We start from the raw sequence: 26938 nt of genomic DNA, 5'->3' as shown, positions 1-26938 counted from the left end.
GTTCCTTAAGCATTAAAATGTTTCAAACCACCAACTACATAGTGTGTCCATTAGATGCTACTATAGCATTTGGAGTAAGAGGACCCATGTTTGTGTGGGCGACTTTTGTTGTTGTTTGCTCATTTGCTTTTTGTTTACTTTTTGTCTTGTCTTTAAGATCAGTCAAAATATTGGATTCTTACAAAGAGGCCATATCTTCAGGCTGAGTTCCTTGGGGCCTATGGTCTGAGTTAAATGAGGTCAGTCAGTAAACAAGTCTCCTGGGCACTTAGAGGGTAGATGTACCTTGAGTGCTCTTTCGTCATCTCTTGCCAGGTCTGAGGCATCCTCTGTGTAATTAATGTACTTCCAAGAGGTACAGGAGATTAACTGGCTAAATGGTACATGTAATTTGGTGACACAAAAGCAGCCAAAGCTGATAAATGAGAGGTTTGCAATTACACACTCTGCTCCCTCCCTCCGTAGGCCTTGGCAACCAACTGGGAAAACACAAACTTAGGTGCTTTTCTTGGTTGAACAAAACTGGGGGTGGGGGGAGGTAGAAGAGGGTAAAGGGGGAATAAATGGTGACGAAAGAAGACTTCACTTGAGGTGGTGAACACACAATACAATATACAGATGATGTATTGTAGAATTGTACACCTGAAATCTATATAATTTTATTAACCAATGTCACCCCAGTAATTTTTTTTAATAAATTTAAAAATAAAAATAAAAAGAAACAGCTCAAGACCCTGTAACTTTCCCATGGTGGTGGCTCTGAGGAATTGGTGTGTGAACTGTGGAGGGACATTCACCTTACTTGGCACTGAGCTCAGATGGAAACTCGGGGCTTGAGCACCTGTCACCCTGGGACGCCTTCTGGGTTGTTCTTGCACTGGAGGCCCACATCATTGGGCCGGTTTGCATGGTATACACACCCTCTTGGAGCAAATTGAAACAATGACAGATGTTTTTTTGCACCTAGCAGACTTTGGATGTTATAATTAGGGTTTCGGGGGATGAGTCATAGGTCCCTGAACTAGAATGAAGAAAGCAAGCCTGGGGCTGGAGCATTTTCTAGGGGGGTGAGGTAAACTCAGACGTTACCCAGTTGGGGAATCCTCCTGAATCTGGACTCTCTCTGAACCTCATCAACCACAACCCTGCCCCTCCACAACCATAAAAAAGAATGCAAAACAAACATGCTTCTTATGCTGGCCACTGTGCAGGCCACTCAGTGCTCACAGAACACGCTCACCCTCTGGTCCCCGCTCCTGTGCAAGCCTTTCAGGGTACACGCCTTCTCTGCCAGCCTCAGGTACAACCTACTCATTCTTTTTCCAAAATGAAATAAATCAGAATCTATGAACAAAAGAATCTAAAAAACACCCCCAAATTTGGCTCATCCGAGGCATGCTCTTACTAGGTTTAACCAGCAGGTAAGTGTCCTACCGGATCTCATTCTGGGCATGGATACAGATATGTGTATATTCACTTTTTTTCCTTCAAAAATGCCATTTGCTAGATTATGTTTCCAAATCTGCCTTTCATTTACAGTACATAGGGAAAATATTTCTGTGGCAAAAATATAAATATATCTTATTAACCTATTATTTTTTTCATGACTGTGACACATTCCGCTATATAACTATCATCCCATTTATTTATCCCTTGTTGATTGAGATGTAGGTTGTTTCAAACTTTTAAATATTCAAACCTGAAATGAAAATTTTTGCAGCTACATTATTACTAGTGTCTTTCAATTATCTTCCATGGACTAATCCCCAGAAATGGATTAGTAGGTCAAAGGTACACACTTTTTCACCTTTTAACATATTTTGACACTCCGTCCTCCAAAACAGCGGTACAGATTGATACTTCTACCACCTGTGTGTGAATGCCTATTTATCAGTAAACTTGCCTATAGTGAATATTATCATTTTCTAGACTTTTCTAATTATGTTGGCAAATGGTAACTCATTGTTTTAATTTGTATTTCTTTGGGTAAGACTAAAGTGTAGTACAATTTAATGATTGTTTCATGTTTGAGTATTTGAATTTATTGTGAATTACCTATTAGACCATGTTTGGGGTAGGTTATTTTCTCACTGATTTGTAAATAGTTTTTTAAAAGATATGTTGAAAATATTTTCTCTATTTTGCCTTTTGTTGTTGTTAATCCTCACCTGAGGATATTTTTCCCATTGCTTTTTAAAGAGAGTGTAAAGAGTAGGGAAAGAGGGAGAAATCAATGTTCGATTTGTTGTCTCCTGTACATGTCCCAATCAGGGCCAGGGATAGAACCTGCAACCCAGAATCGAACCCGAGACCCATTCGTGTGCAGGCAAACGCTCTATCCACTGAGCCACACCAGCGAGGGCTATTTTGCCTTTTAAATTTATGTGTTGTGTTTGGGTTTACAGAAGTGTGGTTGGTTGTTGTTTTTACTTTTAAGGACTTAAAATCTGTTCATTATTCCATTATGATTTCTACTTTTGCATAATACTTAGTCTTAGGATAGAAAGGCATTTCAATGACTGATCTCATTTTTCCTTGTACTTTTATGTTGTTACTCTTTCGGTTTAAATTTCGGTTCCTTGGGAATGTATTTTGGTGTAAGATGTGAGATAGACTCTAACTCGCTTTTTGTTAAACACGATCCAGTTACTCTAACACTATTTGCTGGATAATTTATTCTCTATTCACTGAATTCAAATCCCACTTTTGTCACTTGATACATTCTTAGGAGTACTGGATCTGTTTGTGGATTTCTGTTCGTTCCACTAATATGAGCCTCACCCTGTAAAGAGCCATTCTTTCGGGTTGGGAACATGTCATTGCCCCAGGAAGCTGGAGCAGAAAATACTGAGAACTAGGAAAGCAGACAATGTATTACAGCGAGTATCACTTGACTTCTCCCTCTCGTGGCAAGACTTCTCTTTCCTTCCCACCTAGGCACGTTGGAGGGAGAAACACTTGTGGTGGTGGAGGAAATGAACATTGACTGTGGTGGCGGAGAGAAGGGTTACTTACCATGTTTCAATCCCTGGGGAGAAAGGATGTCTTGCCTCATCCTCATCTGATCGAAGACTAATGGGCATTGGGTCTCACTGTACTGACGGTCATGGTGAACCTGCCTATGCTCTCCTGTTCTTTCTCGAACTTTGTGCTTTGCAGGATTTGGGGGTCATGGGGCAGGCCTGCAATCCACCATGTGACATTCTGGTTAATGGAGACTGTATAATTTTCATTTCCCCTTGTCAAATGGGAGTACTGTGGAGTAGGCCATGACATACTGGAACCTGGCCCATCTCCCTGGAACAAGGAATACTTAGAGAATCTAAAACAGGTGGGGGGTGAGGGGAGATAAACCAAAGGACTTACATGCACAACCAATGGACAAAGTCATTAGTATGGGGAAAGCAGGAGGGGTGTGGGAACAGGGAGGAGGGGTCAATGGGGAAAAGGGGGGAGGCATCTGTAATACTTTCAACAATAAAAAAAATAAAAGGAACTTAGCTGGCTGGCAAGTCAGAACATTGTTTTCTATATTAAAACATACTCGGATATATTAATGAATAGAATGGAAGATTGAAATATCAAAATTAGCTCTGGCCGATTTGGCTCAGCAGTTAGAGCGTTGGCCCACAGACCAAAGAGTCACAGGTTTGATTCCAGTCAAGGGCATGTACCTCGGTCACAGATTGGTCCCCGGCCCTGGTCAGGCTTGTGCGGGAGGCAAGCAGTCAATGTATCTCTTTCGAATTGATGTTTCTCTCTCTCCCTGCTACTCTGTCTGAAAATAAATGAAAAAATATCCTAGGGTAAGGATTTCAAAAAGAAAAGAAAAGAAAAAAAATTTCAAAATGAACTTTTAGGATGTAATACCTCAAATAAATTAGGGTGCATTTTTTCCTTTGGTTGTTTTAGACTGTGCTCCAGACTTTAAACTTTAGAGTGGCTCTCAACCTTCCTAATGCCGTGACCCTTTAATACAGTTCCTCATGTTGTGGTGACCCCCAACCATAAAATTATTTTCATTGCTACTTCATAACTGTAATTTTGCTACTGTTATGTCTTAGGCGACCCCTGTGAAAGGGTCATTTGACCCCCAAAGGGGCGTGACCCACAGGTTGAGAACCACTGCAAGGAATGGGTCTGAGTTTCTTCTCATCGCCATTTCAGGATTTTAATGGAAAAGAGTGAGAGCCCTGGCTGGTTTGGCTCAGCGGTTGGAGCGTCGGCCTGCGGTCCTGAGAGGCCCGGGTTCGGTTCCCGCTAAGGGCATGTACCTCGGTTGCAGTTTGTCCCCGGCCCTGGTCGGTTGTGCGGGTGGCAGCCACTCGATGTGTTCCTTTCACATCGATGTTTCTCTCTCTCTCTCTGTTTCTGTTTCTCCCTCCCACTCTACCTGAACAAAAAATGGAAAAATGTCCTCGGGTGAGGAAAAAAAAGAAAAGTGTGAGAAATACTGTCCTGTGAATGACTAATTTTCAGATATTTAAAGTAGAACAAGACAGTAACTAAAACAAATACTTTATCATATTCTTCTTACTTTGAATTTAATTTGTTTTTCTTTTTTCAATTTTTTCCTAAGGTAAAAACTGGAATTATTGATTTTAGTTCTTTCTCCTTTTCTAATATATCTATTCAGTGTTATACATTTGCTTCTAAGCTCTGCTTTCGCTGCATCTCACACATTTGGATGAGTTGTTCCATTTTTATTTAAGTCAAACATTTTTTTTATTTCTGAGATTTCTTGTTTGACCCATGTGTTATTTAGAAGTGTGTTGCCTAATCTTCAGTATTTAACTCCTTTTTGGCCTGAAAGCAAACACTGAATTATTTCTAGTCTTTTAAATTTGTTAGGGTGTGTTTTACAACCCAAACTGTGGTCTGTTTAGATGAGTGTGCATGTGAGCTTGAGAAAAATGTGTATTCTTCTGTTGTTGGACGAAGTAGTCTATAAATGTCAATGATATCAAGATGGTTGATGGTGTCGTTGAGATCAGTTATTTCCTTACTGATTTTCTGCCTGCTGGATCTGCCCATTTCTGGTAGAGGGGTGTTGAAGTCTCCAACTATGATAATGGATTTATCTGCTTCTCCTTGCAGTTCAATTAATTTTTGCCTCATGTATTTTGACACTCTGTTGTTAGGCACATACATGTTAAAAATTGTTATGTAACTTCATCATTCTTTAATGATTCAGAAGCTATTTCAGGGTCTCTCAGTGCCTGGAGGTCATCACTTGTAAACTCTCGTCCCCACATGCTATCTGTAATTATTGCAGAACTTCCATTACTACCTGTGAATGAGACGTTCCAGTGAGTAGTTTTCTTCCTGACTTAGTTAAGCAAAACCCTGCTCTATTTTAAATTCCCTTGGGAGAGAAAAAATACAAAAGGCATCACTCCAAGTTTCTGGACTAGAGCTGTATTAGGATCAAAAGAGTGGGACCTTGCCCTGGCCGGTTTGGCTCAGTAGTTAGAGCGTCGGCCCTCAGACCAATGAGTTGCGAGTTCAATTCTGGTCAAGGGCATGTACCTCAGCTGTGGTTCGTCCCTGCCCCTGGTCAGGGTCGTGCAGGGGACAGCCAGTCGATGTGTTTCTCTCACATTAATACCCCCCCACACACACCCGCCTTACACTCTATCTGAAGATAAATGGAAAAATATCCTTGGGTGAGAACAAAAAAAAAGAGAGAGAGTGGGACCTTTGGTTGAGGTCATCATTTCAAGTAAGTTCTTACTTTGAACCTTCTGTAGGTTGTAGAAGGTTTTGGTGAATGAACTGGTTATGCCCCAGTGAATAACTTAAAAGCTAGAGATTTATACTTAGGAAAACAACATCAACTCACTGTGTGATGTGAGCGTGTTTTCCTGTGAAGTGCCTCTTTCCCTGATGCGGAAGAGAGGAAAGTACACAAAAGTCCTTTCAACTGAATTGGATTTTTTTATTTAGGATAAAAGGCTGGACATTTTCTTTCTTTTAACAGTAATAACAGAGTCATTTGGAGTATCTCCACTGTCATCCCATGTAGACTATATCCAAGTGATCAAACAGTTGTGATGTTTTAAACTGGGCCTAATATAATGTGGTTTTTAATTCACCTAAGGTAGCTACTTTATTCACTTAATGCTGTATTACAGGGAGGAATAACAAAAATAAGATTCATCAGCTCAAAGTGAGGGATTGCTACTCATTTGTTTGTTGAGGTTATTTATTTTATACATGGATTGTTCTGATTCTCTGCTGGGTCTGTTGATGGTAATACAGAGAGTCATAACCTAGCTCTTGTTCTGCCCCTGAATTTTTTTGTAGATTGTAGCAGAAGCAGACACACAATTTTTCACAATGTGATGAGATACACAGTGGGCACCTCGGGTCAGGAGGAGATCTTGGTATGACAGGGCAAGGCACTGTTTGAAGAGATAATGGCCACCACTTAGCACAGCGCCTGTACATGGTCATTTCTTTAAGTGCTTTATGTGTAGTCCAAACTCCTTCAACCCTCTAGAAATCCTATGAGATACAGTGATTATCCCCATTTTGCAGATGAGGAAACTGAGGCACAAAATGTACAGTAACTCACCCAAGCTCCTATAGTCAGCAAGTGGCAGAATAAGGATTTGAACCCAAGATCCTTGCCTGCTGACCTAAGCCATCCCACAGTTCTGCTTCTCTGTGTCAGTCATGAAAGGCTCTGGCTGCCGAGGTGTCTGGAGACACTCACGTGCGAGAGTGCCATTTTTGTCACAGACGTCAGGCTCGGTGTAGTCAGATCTTCAGACAGCCACTGCCCTAAATAGTTACCATATTGAGAGTACCTGCCATGCAGGTAAGTGTCATGCTGGCCAACCAGAAATCTGACTACTTCCCAGTGCTGGGAAACGTCACGAAGAAACAAGGGTGGCAGAGTCCTTTCTTCTCACCTTCAGTCAAGAGTTCAGATGTTCAGAAGACAGATAATCGCATGAGTTGTGCTACCTGACATATTTTGGTGTAACGAGGGAACCTCTAATAATAAATTCATTCATGGAGGACTGTTGACATTTCTACCATAAATTTTTTTTAAAGGTGTGATTTTAAAGGATGATCTCTTCTGTTTATGCCTGAAAGTCATGACATGTGAGCTGTAGTCTCTGAGGCCGTCTGCTAGGGTGCTGGCTTTACCTCCCCCTCCCCCCATTTCCACACTTCCCCAGTTGATGTGCCCCCCCCCCCAATAATAGCATAAGGTGGCAGAGTCTTTAACACTTTTACTTTAACACATTTAGTTCTTCACAGTCCAACTAAAGATAGAATCTGGGTTAGCACATTTGCTAATAGTTAGCTTACTTTCAGACTCTTCACCCCTAACTTGAGCGATGCCATGTACCCACAAATAACACAGGCATTTCCATCAACTTGATGGAACAGCTGACCAGAACAAAAATAGCATTTATTATTTCACCTGTACGTGGGAACTTTCTTCATTCAGCTGGCAGCATTTTTTGGTGGCCTCAGCACCTCTGGATAGATAGTTTACCACCTGGGTCCTCAGGTGTCGGAGCAGTGTGGATTCTGCCCGTGTTTGTTCAAGGTCGTTTTCCCCTTAGGTAGAGGTAAAGCAGTTGTGCACATGGCAAACTATTCCTAACACATGACACAGCCAGTGGGACGGACCTCTTTTGCAATAATGAGCAGCTGGAAAAAGCGTGATTTTAAAAATCAGTATCCTATGCCCTGGCAAGTTTGGCTCAGCGGTTAGAGCATTGGCCTACAGACCAGAGAGGCCGGTTCGGTTCCCACTAAGGGCACGTTCCTCAGTTTCACTTTGTCCCCAACAGGGGCAACCACTCTATGTGTCTCTCTCACATCAATGTTTCTCTCTCTCTCTCTCTCTCTCTCTCTCTCTCTCTCTCTCTCTTCTTCCTCCTCTCCCTCCTGCTCTATCTAAAGATAAATGCAAAAATGTCCTTGGGTGAGGATAAAAAAAAAATCAGTATCTTAATTAAGGACCTTATTTGATTATCCTTTTCTAGAATAAGCTCTCCTTAATTGGTTTGCTTACAGTGGACGTTCTCCACGGAAGTGCCCCCAGTGACGTGAAAGCCCATCCTGCTGGCCCATGAGGGAGGGAACACTGATGTTTTAGGGAGCCAGGAAACTGAACTGCCTCCTGAGATGTGAACACACAGATTGTAGCTCCTTATAGAAATGCCGTTGTTCTCAGAGCAGAGGGCCGCTTGTTTCCACGGGGCTTCTGCTCAATGCCCTGCAGGCTTCCTTGATCTTCACTTGCGTCATCCAATCTCTAGTGACCCACTATCAAACATTTCTTCCTCTGATTGATGCTCCTTAGTTGTAACATTCAGCAAAAGGGGGAAAAAAGAAGAAGGAAGGTTTAAACTTTTGGAGCAGAATAGTCCCTTGGGACAAAATGTCTTCATCTTTTCAGCTTGCACCTCAGAACCCAAGGAGCCAAAATTGCAAGGAGTTGGTGAGTAATGACAAGGACAAGCCTCTGGTGAAACGAGCCTGCTCTTTCCCAGCAGAAAAGAAAATTAGTGTGTTTAATCCCTCATCGACGGGCTTCACCTACTAATCAGGGAGCAACGCTTTCGGGCTGTTTCTTCTTCTCCTCTGAGAGGAACGGCCTGAAGCAGGACAGGTCAGCTCCAGCGGGTGACTGATACAGGCCAAGGATGGAGGGTCTCTCTGAGAGCCCCCTCTGCCTGCCCTGCAGATGGACAGTTTGTCCGAGCTCCCGCCTTGACAAGTGAATCCCAGGGGGGTGTGGGTAAATTTGTTATGTCAGAAAATGGGACATGATGAGTCTTCCATGGAATATACCATAAGCAAGACAGGTACCAGGTGCCCTTGTAACCAGGAGAGAGGGTCAGGCTGCAAGGTGCAACCCCTCCTGTGTGTGCGGTCTTCATCCCCGAGGAGTCCACCTCCAGCCAGGAGTCTCCTGGCGCCGCCAAGAATGCCCTCCGGGGCTGTGATGTCATCCGACTCCACTGTGAGCAGAGCAGAAGTGGGCAAACGGCCTCCCTGTTCGGCCTTGGAGATAAAGGCATTAACTTTTGTGGAAGGCGTGGTCAGGCTCCCGCAGAAAGCGTCAAAGAAACCTGGGTTGTTCTCAACTACCTACGTACTGTTTCGGTTTTCTCCCCTTTAGCCTCTTTCATAAGTGGTTCAGCATTGTTTTCACCTGGACAGTTTATCACCTGATGGGCTATTTTCAGAGGCTTCACTGCAGAAATCTTCTGACAATCTAGGGCTTTGTTTATATAAAATCTTTTGCTTTCATGAGGCGGAGAAATCAGTAGGGATAGCTATTGCTCTTCTTAGGTTCTACCTCCCTTTTGCTGGGGGGAAAGAGTTCACTTTGCTTTTGCCGTCGGACCGGCGGTACTCCTGGCCGGCGCTCGCTCTGCTGACAGTAACTGTGTGTGAGCCTGTGTGCCTCTTCGTGAGGTTTCGTTTCCTACTTCATGGAAGCGACCCAGGGCAGGGCCTTCATTTTAGCTTGTAGCATCCCAGACAACCTCAGGGACAGGGGGCAGACCCTGGAAGGCATTTTATTAAAAGCTCTTTAGAGAAGTTTGAGAACATCAGGGCCAAGATAGGACTGACTTGTGTGGATTTGACTCTTGTGGCCATTCAGCCTGGGAAGGGGTTTCTGGAGATCTGTGTTCTTGTGTGTTCATTCATTTGTTTGCCTTTTCGTTTTTTGAGAGAGATGGGTGGTCAGGAAAGGTTTTTGAAGACACTGATGTTTGAACTGGGCTTGAAAGTTGAAGAGGGCCTAGGAAGGTAAAGAGCAGGCAGGGGAATAGTAGAGACAAAGACGGGTAAAGAGAGGAGGACCCTGAAGGAACAGGGCCAGCGCATACCCCCCATGTTCAGTCCTCCCGGGCTCCGTGAGTCCTGTCAGCTCTGATTATATTCTGTTCTACACCCGACCACTTCCCACGTCCTTCCCTGCTACCCTTCATCTTTCACCTGGACTCTGCGGTAGTCTCATCTTCCCTCCTCCAGTTTCGTTGTGCCTCTGGTAAGGCCTCTTCTGTTCTCAGTACCCTGAACGATCCCCTGTAGCACATACCTCATTTGCTGTTGCTCCTCTGCCCAAAACCTTTTGGTAGCTGCTCAGCTCAGAATGAAATGCGGACTCCGAGCACTCCTCATGAGAGATGTCTGCCTCGGCTTCTCTCCAGCTCATTGCCCAGCACGATCCTGCTCCAGCCACACCAGCCTTCATGTTCTTTCTTGAACAAGCTAAATTCACTCCTGCCACAGGACATGTGCACTTGCTATCTCTTTAGCCTTGGATGTCCTTCCCTCAGATATTAGCAGGGCTGATTCCCTAATTTTATTTAGGTCTCTGTTAGCTGTCACCAGTTCAGAAAGAACATCCAGAATGATTCTATTCACATACACACATACACACACACACACACACACACACACACACACACTTCCAGTGTCTGCATTATTTCTTTTAGATCTGTCATCACAGATGAGTTCTCATGGTGTCTTATTCCAAATGGAAAAAAAAGAAAAGAAAACTAGATTCCACAAAGTCCTTATAACGTTTTGTTGCTCAAATAGGAGTTCAAATGTTACCGTCTTTGGTTCACACTCCCTAAACATCTCTGTGGAACTGTGTGGCAGGTTTGACTTGAAAAGGAACTGAATTCATTGAGCAAGTATTATTGAGAGCTGTCTATGTGTCAGGCACTGTTTGGGCACTGAGAATACAGCAAACCGAAAAACACCATCTCTCCCCCTCCCCCACTTGCTCCCAAAAACGAAAATAAACAAATATACATACAATGAAATGTCAGGTTGTGACAGAGCTGGGATGGGGCCTGAGCCGCTTGCTTCATCACCGTGCTCATGGGTTTTCATAGGAAGATGACGCGGGACGTTTAGAAGGCCCTCGGTGCTGTCTTGTTCCTTTCTGCCTGAAGTGTAAGAAAAGACAGGAAGAGGAGGGTGGAAACTTTCTCTAACTGCAGCTTCATTTTGTTGTGATAAAGGCTGTGCTTGACACCTACTTGGGAGCCCACTCTTAGGTGCAGCTGGAAGGTTAAGAATTGGGTGAAACCATCTTTCTAGAAACTCTCACATTCTGCCCCTTCAGTCTCAGCCGGCGGCGGCTGACAGCAGATTGAAAATTGTATTCATAACGTGTCCTTCGCCAAGAGACAGCACATCTAGGAAAGGTCGTCTGTTTTACATCAGGCCTCAGATGCAAGGCCAGATGCCCTGAAGCCGGGATACTGGATTTCCCTGGTTGTTTCGAAGGCTGCTTAGATTCCTGTCGGTGCCTGTCAACGTCTCTGTGGGAAGACTTCTCTTGAAGACCCCTCACCCATTATTCCTCCCTTTCCTCCCCGCCCCTGCCTTCTCCCTGTCCGCGTCCACAGGGAACATGGTTCTTCTCTGCTTCCTCTCATCTGACATGCTCCCCCTTTGAGAGGGAGTCGCAGGGGACATGCAGCCCCCCCCCCCCCCCCCCCCCAGTCAGAGCAGCCACTGCCCAGAGCCGGCCTTGCTTCTCCTGGGAGCCTCGGTCAGCATGGAGCGAGCACAGCCCTACGCCACACCTCACAGCGGAGGAGAAACTAGGGTGCTCCTTGCCCTCTAAGTTCTCAGCTGGCCAAAGCTGGCGGGGGAGGAGCTCCGTGGTCTGCCTTTGCACTCTGCCAAGCTGATGGGGCAGCGATGCTGCCCAGGGCCGTGCAACTCCGTGGAAGGCTTCACGGTGTCTGTATTTCCAGAGAAGTCCGACCCAAGGCGCTGCGCCAGCTTGGCCTTCCTAAGAGAAGGACATTGTACTTGAACTGAGGGAAACAGTAAGACTAGACAATTCAGAATGTGGAGAAAATAATGTGGCCGCACAGTGTTGTAATTGTTATCAGCTGGGATGTTTAGGGGACACTTTGTGGAGCAGTTTCAGGTTTATAGAAAAATGTAGTGGAAAGTGCAAAGTTCACATATGCTTCCTTACCCCACGCCGCACAATTGCCCTTATTATTAACATCTTGCCTTAGTGTGGTACATTTGTGACATTTGGGCCATTAAATGTAAACTAAAGCCCCTAGTTTACATCGGGGTTCACTCTTATTGTTGTAAGTTCTGAGTTTTAAGGAATGTATAATAGCTCGTATCCACCACTGTAGTATCACACAGAAGTTTCACTGCCCTATCAACTCCCGGTTCCCCTTTTTATCCCTTCGCCCCTCCCTTGTTACAAACCCCTGGCAACCACTGATCTTTTTACTGTCTTCGTAGTTTTGCCTTTTCCAGAATGTCATATAATTGGAATCACAATTATTTATATCAGTCCATAGATTTTTCTGACTGTCTTCTTTCACTTAGTAATATGCATTTAGGATTTCTTCGTGTCTTTTTAAGGCTTCCTGCCTCATTTATTTTCATTGCTGCATAGTACTCCATTGTCTGGATGTACCACAGTTTAGCCATTCACCTACGGAAGGATATGTTGGTTACTTCCAAGTTTGGGCAATTATGAATAAAGCTGCTATAAACATTTGTGTGCAGGTTTTTCTGTGGACATAAGTTTTCAATCTTTTGGAAAGGAGCTCGATTGCTGGACCATATGGTAAGACTATGTTTAGCTTTGCAAGAAACCACCAAACTGTCCTCTAAAGTGGCTATACCATGTTATCAGCTGATTTGGGTTCCTACAGCACTGTCATTGAGATGAGTCTGGTTTTTCTAGACAATGCTTCAATAATACACTGGCTGTTAATAATCTAAGACCCTTTCTCACGGCACCCCTACCTGGGACTTAAACGTGAGGGCTACCACCCACATGCTTCTCCGTCATCCTCCTGTTCTTGCTAGAACTAAACCATCCTGGCAGAAAACTTCCTCTCCTCCTGCTCCTTCTGCTCTTTTGCTTCTCAGCTCTACCCTGTCTTCAAAGAGGTAAACAGGGACAGGGGCAGGAGCAGGGCTGGTGAGGACGAGCCCCTTCCCACTTTCCCCTGGAAGAGCTACTGTGTCTTCTCCAGGTTTTTGTCTTCCTTAAAAATGTTTTAAGCTGACACCACTGAAAGGAAGGAGATGCTCTCTGCCCCAACACTGTGGGGCCAGGCATGCCTGTTTCTCACTGGTTTGTGTCAGTCAGCGAATGAGATTCTTCCCATACGACTAAGTGCTTTGAGGCCATTGGTGAACAGCTTTGCCACCTGTGGCCAGAAGAACTCACGTTGCCCTGAGGGAAGTACATCAGCGGCCCTAAAATCGGGCAGTGGCCCAAGACAGAGTCGAATGCATCACCTCCCCTGTCAGTTCCCTCACTCCTGGGGCTCCTGGGAGTCTCTCTGGAACTCCATGACTATGAAACACTGGGAGTGGGCTTGTTTGTGGCTTGTCAGTCTTGTTACTGGTTTATAGACAGGTTTCGAATTTGCAACCCAATACTTTGGGCTAATATGGAGACAGACAGACAGATGAACATAAGAAAAGAGGGAATTACTGAATGGGGAAGGGAGCAGTCCAGTGAACTGAGGGCAGGCCGATCTCCACAGTTAACTCTGCAAGCTTCCCTGAGACCATTTGCAAGGCGCTAGCGAGCGGCCTGTCTGTTCATGTGACTGCCAGCGCGTTCTGCCAGCGAGTTTGGGGTGCTTCTGTCCATTCATTTGGAGGCTGAATGACCTGTGGTTGAAGAGAAAGTCTTCCCTTTTGGGGTCTAGAATTTCTAATAGAGTGCACTACTAGCATCTTATACAGGACAAAGTCCTGTGCGTTACAGCAGTTTAGCGTCCCAGCTCTCACCCACTGAATACCAGATATGCCCCTGAGTCATCGTGACAATCACCAACTACGCCCATTTCCTGGCCGATGTGGCTCAGTGGTTGAGCGTCGACCCATGCACCAAGAGGTCGCCCGTTCGATTCCGGGTCAGGGCACATGCCCTGGTTGTGGGCCAAATCCCGGGGGGGGGGGGGGGGGGTGTTGCAGGAGACGGCCAGTCGATGTTCTCTCTCATCGATCTTTCTATCTCTCTCTCCCTCTTCCTTCCCCTCTCTCTGAAATCAATAAAGAAAAACAAATAGTTTTTATTTACAAAAACTACCCCACCAGTTTCCAGATGCTGCCCAGGAGGCAGTGCCAGCAGTGAGAGCCCCTGGGCTGGGGTGGTCGATCAGGGTCTCCCAGGGAAAGGAGGTCAGTCTGAGCACCTCCTGCACAATCCTTCCCCGGGCCCCCTTCAGCAGCTGGTACCCACACTTGTCACTCAGGCCCTTTCTCACCTGCTCTCTTCCCCTCCCCCTCCCCCTCTTCTCCCTCCTCCCTTCCTCCTGCCCCCCATTCCTCCTCCTACCCTACCCTCCCCCCTCACTTCCAGGGCCCAAGGGAAAGAACATAGGCATTGTCCCAGTCTGCAGCGTGATATGGGTTGAAAATGTCAGGTTATAAGAACTTCACGGTGTTTTCCACTTAACTCTTGAAAATCTGTTGTTCTGGAAATTTGTCTCCTCTGTTCGAACCCTGCTGCTCCGTCAGTCAAATGAGTTCTCCACAGGGGTGTTCTCTGGCCATGCCTGGGAACAGAGCACAGCGGAAGCCTCACGGTGGTGACTGGCACTGGGGCAACACGTCCCCTCTGCTCGCCCCCAGGCTGATGCCACATTGATCTGAAGTTCTGCCAAGCCACACAGATGTTTATCTTGGCCCAGACCCCGAACTTCGCAGTGCCTTCTGCAGGGTGGCTCGGGCTGTCCTGAGGGGCGGGAAGGGGTAGGTTTGTCGTCACCAGGTTATTCACGGGAGGAAGTGGGGCAGAGGTCAAGGACTGCTTATTTTTTACCTCCTCCCCGCTCAGCCTCCTTCCAACCCACTCGCAGTAAGTGATATTTACATAGGGCCCTGACGGAGCTGAAGGGCTGGCCTGCTGGGTCGGTTCTGCTGAGAAGCTGACTGCTGGTCTGAGGTCCACACAGGCAGAGGCCCCGCTGACTGGAGGATGGCAATTCTGGGGCCACCACAAAGCCAGGGAGCTGAGATGGGGCCAGTGGGCCTGCATAGACGGGGAGGGGGCTTCTCACACCCAGTGGGCTCTTCCAGAGCTGGCGTTTGATCCCTGAGATTCCTGGCAGCCAGGTCTCCACTTAGCTGGTTCTCCGTGCCGAGGGGCCTGGGCCCTGCAGATAGAGCTGCTGTGTCCACCACTGTGTCCCGGCCTTACCTTTATACGCTTCCCACCCCTTCTTTCCTCTGGGACTCTGGGAATGTGAAGCGTAGCCCCTTCCACAGACACCTTCGCGCCTCAACTCTGTGTCAGGCAGCTGGGACAGGATTGCAGAGAGCCTCGGCTTGGCCCGACTTCCTGCGACCTCAGAGCTCAGCCCTGGTAGAGCCTGTTGGTGATTCAGTGACTAGGGAACTCCAGCCAGCCCGGGATACTTGCCCTGCCACTCTGCCACCCCTGAACGGGGGCCCTCGGCCAGCAGCACGGGAGCAGGCCTTGCAGAAGAGGACATTTGACTCAGTACCCAGCCCTTGGTCCCCATCTTTGATAAGGCTTTAACTCTGCTGAAGATACGACTGCTTCCTCTTAACCAAAATAGGTGTAGCGTAGATCTGGGTAAATGGGCTCAGTCACCAGGCCTTCCTCACCCCGAGGAGGTGCTCGGTGCTCGGTGCAGCCTGGTTCACTGACAGTTTGGTGGAGATAGCTCGCCCCTCTGTGCTGTTTGCATTGTTGGCAGGGGTCCTCTCAGACCACTAGATCAGCAGACAGCATCGTTCTGTAAGGCTTTGAAGTGGGTGGGGAGTTGGAAAGAGTGGAGAGGAGATGTGTGTTGTATCACCTTCTGGTCCTTAGAAACAAAGGTATCTCGACAAGGCAGCACCCCACCCCTCCCCCTGCAGCGGTCTCTGGGGCTTTTTTATTTAGTCATTTGTTTTTTGCACACTTTCCTGGAAGTCGATAAGAGCACATGTCCTGTTCTCTGACAGCTGCATTACTTCTCTGATGCCTGTGCATGTGGTGTCGGTCTGGGTATCAATTAGGCCCTTGACTCTTTCACAAATATTCTCATTTGCTCCTCGAAGTAGGAAGAGAAAGACAGTAATCGGTTCTCCTGAATCACAGATGGTGGGAAATGAGGTCTGGGCTGAGAGGGACGGGGAGACCCATGCGAGTGACCGGGGTGGGCTGTGCGCCCGCCCTGGTGCCGACGGGCCAGGAGGTGAGAGGTGACAGTGCTGCCTGCTGGAGTGGTCAGGAGGGTGATGTGGAGGACATGGGTCGAGCTGGGCCTGGAGGGCTGGGTAGAAGTGGAGGGTTTTCCAGGCATGAAAGAATGAGTGAGTGTACTCAGGAGACTTGAATCGGGTACACACATTTGGGTGGAACACAGGGCCTGACGAGGGAGCCTGGGAGATATTCGCGGAACACAGTGAGAGTATTGGCTTCAGTTGTGTCTCTTCATCTGGACTGTAAACTTGTGGCCAGTCCTGCCTTTGCCCAAAGAGCCCCTGGAGATGTAGTACCCAGCAAGCACCAGCTGGCTGGCCAGCCTGCAGCCCCAAGCCGTTCAGTGAGCTCTGCACCCCTGGTTGCACCCCGTCTTCTCCTGCACGGGGTCCCCAGGTGGAGGTCTTCCTGGTTTGCAAAGTCTTCAGGAAAGCCTACACAATGAGTTAAGGATCTAAAAATAAAACATTTCAGGGGCCATCTTATCAGTGACGAAACAACTCGGGCTCATCTTGAGCTGCAGTTCAGCAGACGCACTCCGGGCTCAGGACCACACTTCCCCACACCTCCACAGTCCTTTCTCCATGCTAGTGAGACCAGTGACCGTCATTGTTGAAACACAAGGCGCATTTTCACTCAGCACCCATCTGAATGATGGTGCAGCTGGACCTTTACAATGGAGTTCAGTGCAAATGGTTTCCAAGAACGGGCAGGATTATTTTCCATGGGACAAGCGCACTGCTGATGTTCTGAGAGAAGGAACTTTTAGTCTTTTGCTATCTCGGCAGCACCTACAACTGTGTCTGCCATGTAGTAGGTGCTCAGTAAGCACCTGTTGAATGCATGCATGCTGGTTTCAAGTGTTCTTCATTTCCACTGAAGTCAGAAGAAGAGCCAAGACTTGGAGCTTATAGCTGTGGGGTCTACGATCAACATGAGGAAGGATTCCTGAGAATCAGCTGGTTTTTCCATTCCCCACGTGCACACCCCCAATACTCACACCCCCTCCAACCTGTGACCTCTTAGAGAAATTCAGTTCCAGGTATCAAAAACCTAAGTAGGTGCGAGGCTTTATACCAGGTGTGAGAGTAGATAGGAGTAAGGCATGGTCCCTGACCACACGAGAGGGGAAGACAGATAAGACACGAAAACTTTCTAACAACAAGGCAGAATCAGATAAGGGCTGCTCCGAAGAGATGTTGCTGACGTTTGAGTGAAGCTCTGAGAGGCACACACGGTTTCCATGGGGAGAGGAAGGGACCTGCCAATTGACAGCTCAGCATGATCCGTCTTCACGGTCACTCTCCGTAACAGCAGCTACCATTCACGTGCCACTCAACATACTCCACGTTTCCGCGTGTGCCGCATTTCACCTTTACAGTGACCCCGTGCAGGAGGTGGATGGCCGTATCTCCTTTCACAGTGAAGGAAGCCGGGCTCAGCCAATGTCACACAGCTGCAGGGACTTGAGTTGGGTCCCTCGGTGCCCAAGGCACTGAGCTCGAGTGAGGGCAAGTCATGTGCAGGGAAAGGGGGACCGTGCCTGACGAGGGTGGTGGGAAGAGCAGGTGGAAACGGGGTTCAGGACCAGGTCCTTTGCGGGGCAGCATGGGGAGTTCAGAGGAAAGAAGTGCTTTGTCCAGCAAGTGCTCCACAGAGGTCCCTCTGGCAGCAAAGGCAAAACAGCTGTTGGCAGGAAAATCATTAGACAACTATTGTGATAGCCCAGGAGACGATGAGGCGGGACCTGGGGCAGCAGGGATGCAGGGGGTGAATGAGATGGACCATGTGGAGGCGGCACGTGTGGGAGGCCTGACTTGGATACCAGGTAAAGGAGAGGGAGGGGTAGATGATGGCTGCAGGCCTTCAGCCCCGCCCAGAAGCGAAGAGGAGGAGGTGGAACAGGTCAGGGGACGAGACCAGATGAAGTTATTTTTGAACACATAGTTTGAGGTCCAGGCCTCTGGAGCGTGGTGAGGGCTGGAGATGGTGCTGGAGGCGTGGAAGCAGAGTCCGTGTCTATGGGAAGGTGAGGTCTCTGTGCTGCCTTTGGTACCCCGAACTCATCTGCCTTCGCTGTAGTATGGAAGATTCCACTTCTCCCTGACTTTGTGCACTCCATTCATTTCATCCTTGCAGTAGCGGTGTGAGAAGGTGGCATCCTTATTTACAGATGAGGACTTCGAGCTGAGCAAGATTAGATAGCATAGCCGAGGTCTCACAAGTAAAGAGTGGCGGAGTCAGGATCTGAAGCCAGGCCTGATGTCAAGGCCCCTTTCTGCTCTACCACAACAGGCCCTAAATCAGAATTAGAAAAAAGTAGAGGGCTGCAGTGTAGACACCCATGAGCTTGCCTCTTCCACCTCCCTGATCCCATGGTTCACCCTGAATACTTTGGTTTCTCCTGGCCACAGATACACTGAGACGGAGATGGAAAATACCTGTGAGCACTCAGGTAGCACTGGCTTGTTTTCCATGATGTCACAATCATGAAGTATTGCCTTAGGCTCATCAAGTTGGACTTTTCTGCCTATGGCCACCCCATTAGGAAGGGCAGCTGGGGGCTCCGAGCTCACTAACCCAAGTTCACTTCCTCCCCGATGGTGAGCTTGCAATTTATTGTCATGCCAAGATCAAGACTGCGCCGGGCTTGCTTCCGCGGCACACGTACTGAAACTGGGAGACGGCGTGGAAAACAGAGATGGAGCATAGCACACGGTTAGGTTCAGGTTTAGGATCTCTTCCATCTTCTGATATTTGATATAAATGCCATGCTAAATTGAAAGACAAAATTACCATAAACCAGGCACACTCACTGAGACAAACACACATGGCCTTCATGTTGCCCAATCATCGTTCAAGGCAAGGGCCCCCCTGTAAAGCATTGGAACGAGGCCAGTGGTCCTTGCTGGTGCTCGTGTGCTTGATGGCTGAGGAAGATGGACAGCCCTGTATCTTCACAGATGCTTGGAATTTGGGGACTGGGCAAATCTCACCCAACTCTCTCATTTAAAGATAAAGAACCGAGAGTGAGAGAGGCAAAGTAACTTACTAAAGGTGACACCATTTATGGATGATGCTAGTCTCTGGGCTCCTCTTTAGCCGTGTTCCTGGTGTCACAGAAGGCATTTGGATTATATCCGGGAGAGAAGATGAGGAGGTGGTCTTTTCTAGCATCTCTGCTCGTTGGTCGTATTTCACAGGACAAGTGGAAACAAAGCGAGGCCCTCTGGGCCCTGTCACCTGAGCTTGCAATGACTGTCGCTTACAAGCTGGGTGACCTTGGGACAGTTACTTCACCTCCTGTACCTCCACTTTCTTACCTATAAAATGGGAGCATAATAGTACCTACGTCTAGGACTTGCTTTGAGTATTGAATGAGATGGTATGGCATGAAGTAAGTACTCAAGAAACTGTTGTTTTCATTATTGTTAATAATGCCATCAGCCACCAGGGCAACCCTAAGACTGAGCTATAGAAGGAGGGAGCTCAGGACACCAATCAGGCTCTGGTTGTCTTCCCTCCACCGCCCACCGCTGGAGTAGAAATGTCTCTTTGGTTAGCTTGTCCCATGTCACGGCTGTGTTTGGGCGCAGGGTTCAGGAGCTCGTGGGTGTGGTTTGGAGCTAGAAGCTGCTCCCTCCCTGCAGAGTTGGTTTCTTTGCTCCCTGAGTCAGGACCTGCTGCCTGAAACACAACACTAATCTTTTCAAATAATGTCTCGATAAGACTCTCTCCTTGGGTAGCAGGGTCCAACCTGAGTTTTGAAAGCGGTGTTCCAGATGCTGGGATGGTGAAAGAAAGAGCCCTCTGTCCAGGGAGCCCGTCTGCCCAAGGTGACTCATTCCTGTGTCACATGTTTCTACACTCTCCTTGCATCCCCAGAGTTTTCCTAATCCCGTCAGGCCAGTTCCTCCACAAACTCCTCTGCAGCTTTGCCTGACATCGTCTGAAGCAAGTGTCACTGGAGTCTGTGAGCAGGGGCAAGTGTGAACTGTCACCTCCTTCTTCAAGGGAAACCATGGCCTCTCTGAGGGCTGGCCTCCCTGCATGGCAGATGCTCTGGCTGCTTTCGGCCACAGCCTTTATGGACATCGTCACAGGGGCAGGCTCGTGTCTCCTGGTCCTCCCAGCCTCCCCACCGCCCCTACAACCTTTCTTCCTAATCTGTTCGTACCCTTCCACCAGCATCTTCACCTGGTTATCCAAACCGCTTGCATTTAAAAATGCTGATAACGTCATACAATGGGGCAGTTACTGCTGTGCAGTTAAAATCCTGCCATGTTTTCAGATAAAAGTTAATGTCGGAATATAATTCATCAGGGAAGAGGGTTAGAACCTCTACCAGTAGGCCCTGGCTCCGTGTAACGCGTGTACACGTATGTTCGTTCCCACACAGCTGCTCCATGGGTGTCACCTGTGGACCTCGTGCTGAGCTGTGGGATTCTCACCTTCTAGGGACCACCCAACACTTCCTGAGCTTCTGGCTCTGTCCCTTGTGACCCCAAAGCATGGTAGGAAATGAAGGGGGATCTGGCGGCCCCCCAACACCCACACTCCTTTCTGCCTCTCTCCTGCCGGACTCCTGCCCCTCCTGCCTGCGTTCGTTCTTTACCTGTTTGCCTTCCCTCAGCACATCCTCTAACCCCTGGGCATCCTTCATCCCAAAGGACCTGCTGCAACCTCCCTCCATCCTGCCCACATCTCCCTGACACCAAAACCTTACCTTCACCCCCTCTGTAGAAAGCCTAGCTCAGGGGAGCCCTAAACGGGTGAGATATGGAGCTCTTGGTTTTCTCGGGGGACAGCCGATCAACACAGTGGAGTAGGTAAGCGCCTGGAAGCAAACCCTGGCTTGTCACAGGGGCCAGAGCTGAGTGTCCACAGAGGAGACGGCCACCAGGCTGATGATAGGAGAGGATGGAGGGTGCCCCATGCTGAAGGCACAGCCCAGGGCCCCATCCCGTGCAGCTGGGGTATGTGGGGGGGGTGGTACTCCCTGCTCTGTGGTCCAGGGGAGATGAGGTCCCAGCATCTCTCAACAGCATTTCCCGCTGACACACCTGTGAATGGGTTTCATGACGGCTCCACTGTGTGTACTCCAGAGATCAATAGCCTCACCTCTCTTGACAGACATTCTTTCTGCTGGGAAGTCTTACTGCCTTTCTAACTCTAGCTGAGTTATAAGCCCTATAACCCTTCCTGGAGGGCAGGCTGGGTTCCCGCCCTCCGTGGGGTGGGAGCCTCGGCCTTCACAAGGCTTTCCTTCCATTGTATGTGGTTTTCCCCTCACCAACACCCCGCCCCTTTTTTTAAGTCCATAATCCAGGGATTCCCCTCTTTGGAACTATTTAAACGGAAATGGGATGCTGGCAGGAACCGCTCGAAAGGATCCTGCCCCAGAAGCTGGCCACCTGGGTGGCCGTGGAAGGCAAGGTCCAGCTTTGAAACAAGCGAGAGGAGCCTGAGCTTCGGGCCGCCAGCCCCCATCTGAACTGTGCGTTGTCTCCCTGGACTCTGGGTGTGGCGGCTGTCCCAGAGCTGGGCTGTCCCTGCACAGGTGCTCCAGGGAAGGATTTCCTGTGTCTCTGATGAGCCTCAGAGCCTGCCAAGGCCACATGTTTCTGGAAGGCCGTCACAGAGCCCCGCTCTCCAAGCAGGGGCGTGGCAGTCTGGACACCTGGGCCTATGCAGGTTGGCAGCCGGGGGTCTGCACACCCTGTCCACCCCCCACCCCCTCCCCCAGAGACCTTGCTCACAGAGGGGGAATCGGAAACAGTGGAAATTCTCAAGGAGCAACAGATGTGGCCTCAGGAAGAGAGGGATTGAGCTTCGCTGCTAGACCTACTGAATCTGTTGTGTAGACTCGTTTTGGAGGTTGCAACTAGCGAATACACACCTACCCGTGTGTCGTGACAGGCTGTGGTCAGGAGTATTGTGTGGTGTGGTAATTAAACACTGTCTTGGGCATCGGCATCGGACAGACTAGAGTTTGAATTTGGCTGCAGGAGCTTGGGCACATTTTTCACCTCTCTAAGCCTCAGTTTCCTCATCTGTAAAACCACGTGTTTCCACAGGTGGGACCAGAAGGCCGGAGGCTGGGAGGTACCTATCTCGTGGGTTATTCTGAGAACCCCATAAGACAACACATGTAAAAGTGCTGGGCCAGGAACTGGTGCATGCCCACTAAGTGGTACCCACCCACCTGAGAAGTGAAAGAAGTGACCCCTAGTTTTTTGGCCTGAGACCGTCTTAGGGAGCGCATCACGCACGCAGTGAAGGTAAGGCAGAGGCCTCGCCTTCCGTCACAGCGTCGGCTGACGTCGTGCCTGATTCGAGATTGTAGAGGGAAGCCCAGAGCATAAGTTGTTTTCCAGGGGCTAGAAAGGATCTGTTCTTCTCACGTTTCTCAGGCTGAGTCAAACCCTAGTGTCTTTCATCGGCGTGGCGTGGTGGTTGTGCACACTCCGACTGGTTCCCAAAACACCTTTGTGGCAGCTCCCAGAGGTGGAAAGAGGGGGCGAAGTAACTTGCCCCAGGGCTCGGGGAGCGGCCCCTCCACACGCCCTGGAGAGTTCGTGATCGGCTCTGCTCTGTCCTGGCTGCAGTTGGAAGATATTTGCTTTCTTGTCTTGGTTTTGCTTAAGCAGAAGTCAACATGGAGCCCAGGAACTGGACTTACGCTAACTTATGGGCTATAGACCCAGGGAGGAAATGGGCAGGATAATTCATTCGTTTGGGGACAGTTCGTGACTGGCCAGTGGCACTTCTTGCAGAGAGGTATGCAAAGCATCCCCATGTTACTGTGTTACTACAGGTCACTGGCTGACTTTGGCCCTGAGTGTTTTGTGGCAGTGCCAGCAAAGTCAGTGTGACAGGTGCCAGGTGCCAGCTGACCGTGCCGAGCCACTGAGACTTCGGCTTTGGCAGGAAAGCCTCACTTTAATGCTTGGTGTGTGGATTACAAGCTCAGCCTCCTAAATATGTCCAGGGGAACCCTAAGAGCCATGCTTCCAAAATTAGTGTCTACTGAGCAACGAGAGAGAATTGCACAGGGAAGACATGGTGATTTTACTTATTTTCTCTCCTTGCCCCTACCCGCTGCTCCAGCCCCAATAGCTGGTCTAGGATTCTAGGAGCCCGTGGGAAATCCCTGCTAGGCCTGCATGGTCTCAAGTTTTTGTGATGTTTCTCATTTCAGAGTCCTAAAGGAACATTGTGAGCATGATCGCTTTATCTGTTGTAAGCGTTATCTCCACTGAGAGTCCAGGCTGCTCTGTCTGCACCCGGAGTGAAAGGGGAACGCCGTTCTCACAGGGTCACAGCGGGTTCTTCCCTGGTCCTGTGCACAGAGGGGTCACAGCAAAGAACCGCTTATTCTTTGTGTCACTTGATTAATCCGACTTCTGGGCTAACCCATAGGTGGCCCCGATTCTGCGTGGCCACCGTGGCATCTTTTGCATTTCGGTTTTAGGAAGTCATTGTGTCTTAGTTCATGCTGATTACATAACTCATCAGAGGTTCCTTTTTCACTGGAAATAGCTGCAGTGTTTCCAGAAACTTCTGCTGCTGTAACATCAGGGCACCTAAGGTCATCCGTTAGCAGGGTGACTTCATGGGCATGCGACTTGGGTAGTCACAGAGTCTCACACTCAGATGGGCCCTGAGCATGGGGTTAATGCTGTGGTGGCAGAGTCAAAATTTTTAGTAGTTTTATCTTTAAATGTATATCTTATAAGTGAAGTCCAGCGGGACAGTGAGTGTGCACGGGGGCACGTGATCCCACCTACCGCCACCTCCTGCCTCCCCTAGGTGGGACCTGGACATGGAAAAGGCTGAGGATAGGAGCATGCGCCCCATGGCATCTCAGGACAGGGTTTGGTGGCAGCTGGGATGACAGCTCTATAGCATGTTCAGTGGGTGACTAAATAGGCATGAGCCTCTCCCCCACCCCTGATTCAGGTACCTAATACATCCTGGTGCAGAGGTTGTAATACCTTGGGGTCACCTGTCCACCTCTGGTTGGGGCGCCTGGTCCCTGGAAATAAGAAACCCCAGGCTAGACTTTCCTGCCCCTAGCTGGGTCCCAGCACATCCGTGCAGCTGCCGGTGGGGGGGAAGCGGCAGCAGGCGGCCACTGCCCTTGCGTGCTTTGTCACTGGGGCCTCTGTGCCTGGAGGGGCTCTGCTCACCTTGCAATTATCCTCATACGCCAAAGAGAGAAGTGACATAAATAGCAAATAAAGACCATCATGACGTACACACCAATGGGAATGTACTTAATGCCACTGAACTCTGCACTTAAAATGGTTCAAGTGGTAAATTTTATATATATTTTACCCCAGTAAAAATATTCATACCCTATTAAAAAACCAAAAACAAGAAACATCAGGACAAGTGGAGAGAGAGACCATGGAAAAGAGAAAAAAAGCTTTATATTCAGTACCTTTAATGGCACAGTTTTCCTGCTTTTTGAGCAAGGGGTCCCACATTTTCATTTTGTACTGAGCCCCCTCACCCAAGTTATATACCTAAACCTGCCTATTGGCCACCTTGTAAAACTGCCCAGTCTCGACTTTTCCAGAGACCTGCCCCGAATCCTGAAAGTCGTGTGCTGCTGAGCGGACTCTGATCTTTCTCTGTTCTTCCCCAGGTCTTCTGTTGGCTGTGTGTCAGGCCCTGGAGAACTCGACATCCGCCCTGAGTGGTGAGTCCTGGCCCCTCGCCCCTTGGTGTGCTATGGCACATGGGGGATGGGAAGGGAGCGGACCTCGGCTAGTTTGTGGAGACTGAGTTCTCAGCTTCCCTTTGGGGTTCCTGCCTGCTGAGTTCGCGCCCAGCTGTCGCCTGAGCACTCTCTGCCCTCCGTGCCAGGGACCAAGGTCGTGCTCCCAGGAGATCCTCACTGCAAACCCAAGGGAGCTAGTTCACCCCTTCCCATCTCTCTGTTCACAGTGTGGGCAAGGGTGCTGGAAAACAGTCTGCAGGACCCAAGAGCTCGGAACTAGCTCATTTAATAATCCATTTAAAGGAGAGCCCAGCCCTGGCCGGTTTTGCTCAGCGGTTAGAGCGTCACCCTGCGGTCCAGAGAGACCTGGGTTCGGTTCCCGCTGGGGCGCGTGCCTCGGTTACAGTTTGTCCCCGGCCCTGGATGGGTCGTGTGGGTGGCAGCCACTCGATGTGTCCCTTTCACATTGATATTTCTCTCTCTCTCTCTCTTCCTCTCTCTCCCTCCCACTCTATCTGAACAAAAAATGGAAAAATGTCCTCAGGTGAGGATAAAAAAATAAAAAACATTTACAAAAAGAAGAGCCCAGATTCCTGAACCTTTATGTCTGCCTCTGCCTGGGGATCTTTGTTTAGCTACTTTCTGGTTTGTCTTTTGACACCTGTAGTACTATTTTCCTGGTTTCATTGTAAAGACCCTAGCTGTACAGATTGAAAAGTCTGGGAAGTGGAGGCGGCAAACCACGCAGGTCCGAGTCCCCCAGAAGCATCGCTGCGTGTGCACCCTGCTGTTAGCCTTTGCCTGCGTGCGCTAATATTTTATTCAGTCATGGTGAGGACACTATTTTGATCCCTGCTTTTTAAAGTCAAGGTTTGGAGTTGTGCATTTTTCCATGTGGCTAGAAAGTCTTACGTTTTATCCTTTAAACTGTCAAGATGTTCCATTCAAATGGACATGTGTAGTTAAATTCAGCATCCCCACTGAATATTTGTGTTGCCTTCAGTTGAAGTTATGATGCTACCTCTTTATGCCTAGAAGCTTTTTCCTTATTTTAGATACTTTCCTTAGGATATATCTTCAAGAGAAAGAATAAATATATGACCCGTGGTACAAATTGCCAAATAGCTTTCCACGTGCATGTGAACTGATTGTTACACCGGCCATGCGTTAGTCTGCCGGTTTCACCACTCCTTCGCTGACATGGGCATGCTCCCATCTGTCACTGCAGCGGCCCCCTGCTCTATCTGTGTCTCCCTAGTTATTTCAGGGAACTGTTGGGGGGGGTTGTTACTTATATATACATAAATTCTCTAACCAACCACACACCGTCCTGGTACTTTGCTCTCCTCTGCCAACCATTCCCTCCAAACACCCTGGAGGCCGTGCTGTCGCTCTCCCAGGTACCACTGCTTCTGCCCCCACATCCTCGCAGAGATGTTATCCTTGGTGCACTTGAACCCTAAGAGTCTGAGACACTTGGTCCGTGATGACAGAAGAAAATGCCTTTCTTCCTCTTACACTTCGTTGGAGCTAGGGGTGGAAGGGTGTACCTAGCCCAAAGCAGCGCTTCTGTGGTCCAGGGTCTTTCAGTTTCCATAAAGCGGTTCTTTCACTTTTTAACTACCTCCCACACCACAAAGGGCTCAGAAGTGAATATATGGGGAGGAGGATAGCTTAGTGACTTCCCTGTGCTATTCTCAGATTTGTCCCAACCCCCTTCCTAGGCTCCATTTAACCCCCAGGTGCATCTCAGCCCTCCTGGTCTTCACTGTAGGACCTAGGAGGTGAAGGTGTCACTTGCAGGTGACAGGTCACAATGATGTAAATGCTGATGCTCCCATCTATAGGAAGGGGGTGCTCCTGGGTATTTTACCCCTCCTTCCGGTCACCATCCATTTATACAGACAAGAAAGGCCTAGGGTGGTGTACCTGAGTGTTCCCTCAGGTGTGACTCCTGCCGAGGTGCTTTGGGGTTTCCCAGTCTCCCCTGG

At 48.6% G+C, this 26938-nt stretch overlaps 1 protein-coding gene across 2 annotated transcripts in view; it reads left to right on the top strand.

The window, feature by feature from the left end:
• The window catches only part of TGFA (transforming growth factor alpha), a 102555-nt gene that overhangs the window by 11544 nt on the left and 64073 nt on the right, over window positions 1-26938 (top strand). For both annotated transcript variants that reach the window (XM_036262718.1, XM_036262717.1), the window contains exon 2: window positions 24873-24926. In XM_036262718.1, the coding sequence (XP_036118611.1) occupies window positions 24873-24926 (54 nt within the window). The remainder of the gene's footprint in view (window positions 1-24872; window positions 24927-26938) is intronic.

The sequence above is a fragment of the Molossus molossus genome, unplaced genomic scaffold, assembly GCF_014108415.1.
Source record: "Molossus molossus isolate mMolMol1 unplaced genomic scaffold, mMolMol1.p scaffold_m16_p_15, whole genome shotgun sequence".
Lineage (NCBI taxonomy): Eukaryota > Metazoa > Chordata > Mammalia > Chiroptera > Molossidae > Molossus > Molossus molossus.
The sequence above is the reverse complement of the archived record's forward strand: the minus strand, read 5'-3'. Positions and strand labels throughout refer to the sequence as shown.